Source organism: Cibotium barometz, chromosome 9 (genome assembly GCF_041138505.1).
Source record: "Cibotium barometz isolate CiBa-2024 chromosome 9, ASM4113850v1, whole genome shotgun sequence".
Classification (NCBI taxonomy): Eukaryota; Viridiplantae; Streptophyta; class Polypodiopsida; order Cyatheales; family Cibotiaceae; genus Cibotium; species Cibotium barometz.
The window spans coordinates 54,544,020-54,547,089 of record NC_141054.1 but is presented as its reverse complement, the minus strand read 5'-3'; the positions used below and the strand labels follow the sequence as shown (position 1 = coordinate 54,547,089).

Below are 3,070 nucleotides of genomic sequence, written 5' to 3'. Positions count from 1 at the left end.
ATTTTCTCTCTCAACAACTTAAACCATTATATTCTCTCTCTCTCTCTCTCTCTCTCTCTCTCTCTCTCTCTCTGTAGGGACATTCAAGGAGAACCATTTTATTTGAAGGATTAATGTTTTGTGCAAACACTTTTGCACTCAACACCTTTATTCTTGAAGAATTTATAGGTACATAGATTTGAATAGCTTCAAATAGCTAGATTCATTACATGCTAGACACTTGAAAAAATATTGAGGTTTAGTGCAATCCCACCTAATTGTTGAAAATGCCTTCAAATTTTGAAACCAAGGCTTAGAAATTTAAAGATTTTGAGGAAGTTTAGCTATGAAATTCCACATACTTGTTAACTGAGAGATTTTACCTTGGTTTTCTTTTAGCCAAGGTATGCCACCATTGGTTTTCTTTTTAAGTGAAATGTGAGCCCCAATGTGCTCATGCAAATTCTTCTTGGAGTACTAAAAGCATTTGTTCCTTCATGTAAATGAGTGTGGAAGAATAAGGCATACGGAAGGTTTGTGCAAATTTTTCAACACAATTTTTGTTTGTAAAGGTGAAATTAAAATTAAAAGGAAAAGAAAATGAACAAGGACATGTACAAATATGGCTCAGGCCTGAGAGCCACAATGTCCAGTCAAACTACTCACTAACATAAATGTCCTCACTACAAAAAGACACTCCATAGGATTTTGCAGTGAAAAGGTTGATTGGCACTAATCTTCATATTGGCTGCATCCATCCACAATTTTTTTTTTAATGCTTTTCTACAAGGTTGTATGTATAAGGTTAAATAACTGCAAAAAACATTACTCAAATTTTGCAATTACATTCATTTTCCTGTGTACTTCCCTGTGATATACTTGCATCATTTTACTCCACTCTTATTCTAGGGCTATTGTTTTCTACGGGCTTATAGAAATGTTTAATTGTGCTCATGGAGGGCTGAACAGTCGCCCTCATGTGAATAAGGTTAGGTGAAGAGCATCCATTATTGTTACCCGTGGTGTTCTATTGTTGTAGTTGGTGTGAGGTTGTGATTTTGTGGTTCAGGTGTAGCTCAGTGCCATGTTAGATCTCTCTTCCTTTCTTCCCTTGCGCCCTTTTCTCCATTGTCTCTCGTGAAAGAGAGAACCATGGTGCTTGAGAGAGAATTGAGAATTGAGAATAGGTTGAGTAGAGGAGAGCTCACAACACCCTTGGTGCTTGAATTGGAGAATCTGTTTTAGAACTCCCTTTAAATCAAACCTTGCTTGGGAAGCCTTTTGATTTGAGGTCTAAGCAATGGAAAGCAACCTAGGTTTAGCATTATAGAAAGAAGATTGAGGAGGAAAGGGGAAAGGGTACGTGTGGAAATGTGAGCTCCTCCAATCTCAGAATCTCTGGGACCAAAGTACGAGGAGCGACAAAGCAGAGTGACCAGTGCCATCACTTGTGCCATCTCATCATGAAAACAAGCTGCCATGCCATGTGCATGTGCAAATGGCCATGCCATTTTGATACCAATAGAGCCATGGTAGAGAAGCATGGGCAGAGATTGGTAATAGCATCATTTGGTTTTAAGTAAGCTTTTCAAAATCCCTTTGGTTTTAAGTAAGATTTCCCTGTAATGCATTGAGTACTTAGGAACTTTTAAAAGAACCAATTTCGCATGTACCAAGCCTTTGACCCGTCAAAATGACGGTGTACAGGCCATGGGAAAAAATAAAAGGATAGCACCCTGAATTATGAGAGCTATTACAGTGTATGTTTTCACATTAGAAAAGGTTTAATATGGTACCAATTTCATATGTTTGACGATGACAACATGGTCCAGAGTTGCACAATTTCAACTCGAATCCATACAAATTAAACAAATACAACTTGAAAAAAGAATAGAATTAACTTTACTCACATTTACCGATATCCAGATGGGGCTAGAGGACAAAATTTCCAAGAGCATTGCCAAGACCAACCATTAATCAACTTTGGCAAAAGATTTTGCCATTAAAGAAACAGGTGTCAACAGGACAACCCTCAAATACAGGTCATAGAGTTTTCCATTGGATCAGGCATTGAGCATGGACATGCCCTAAGAATTCAGCTCTAAACAACTCCAGATTACTTTTACTGTATGTATTGATCTCTACACATTTCCAGCTTGCTTTTTTTAAAGATAATCATTTGTTAAGCATGCTTTCATATGGTCAGTTTTGAGACTATCGACTTTTATGACCCTCTAAATTAGAACCACAAAGCCACACCAAAATAGCATCATATGGAATCTTCCACCAGACTGTTAGGCAGAGGAAACCTCTTTGAATCGATTTTAACAAGCAAACATATACGCATCGATCAGACCCCCTCCTTTGCTGCTTTTGCAACCACATGCTCTTTTCTGAGACATTGGATCACCACTTGAAAACGCAAGCACTTTCCAGCATACTGTAGATGATACTAGAGATGCATGAGCGGAACTAACATGAGCAAAAGGATATATCAACCAAACACATCAGCACAATATCGCTACACTTGACTGCTTGCACATAATTTCATTAAAATGGCCCTTCACATATGCTGGTGACATGCCAGCACAAAATGACTATAATTAACTACTTGCACAGATGTGAATCTTACTGAAATGGTTGTTCACATCATGTGTATAAATGTTTTGATTCATCTAACAACTCAACTACTACAAAAAAGAAATGGCACCTTCAGGGAGCCATTTGCACCTTTTTGAGATCCACTTGTCAAGGGGGCAGACTTCCCCGTTCCCTCTCAATTTGCACAGTGACATGACTGATATTAAAGACTCTTTCACAATAACCTAAGACACTTTGAAGAATGGCATCTGTGTCGGCATCCGAATATACTGTCACATGGCATGCTAGCAAGGTCTTCCCCATTGTAATTGCCCATATGTGCAACTCATGAATAGCTATGACTCCTGGTATCTCACAAAGTCCTTTCTCAAGTTTCTTAACATCAATCTCCCGAGGCGTGCTCTCCATCAAAATCTCAATTATGTCTCTGAGTATCTTGATAGTGGTCCCAAGAACAAGCACCGAAAACAAAAGAGTACAAATCAAATCC

General features: G+C 38.4%; 1 protein-coding gene across 1 annotated transcript in view; it reads right to left on the bottom strand.

The window, feature by feature from the left end:
• Positions 1 to 1,950: 1,950 nt before the first annotated feature.
• Positions 1,951 to 3,070, bottom strand: part of LOC147635719 (metal tolerance protein A1-like) — a 3,146-nt gene continuing 2,026 nt past the window's right edge. Inside the window, exon 2 of the mRNA XM_086803119.1 lies at positions 1,951 to 3,070. This exon is cut by the window's right edge and continues 1,011 nt beyond it. Within this exon, the coding sequence (XP_086659245.1) occupies positions 2,728 to 3,070 (343 nt within the window). The 3' untranslated portion in view covers positions 1,951 to 2,727.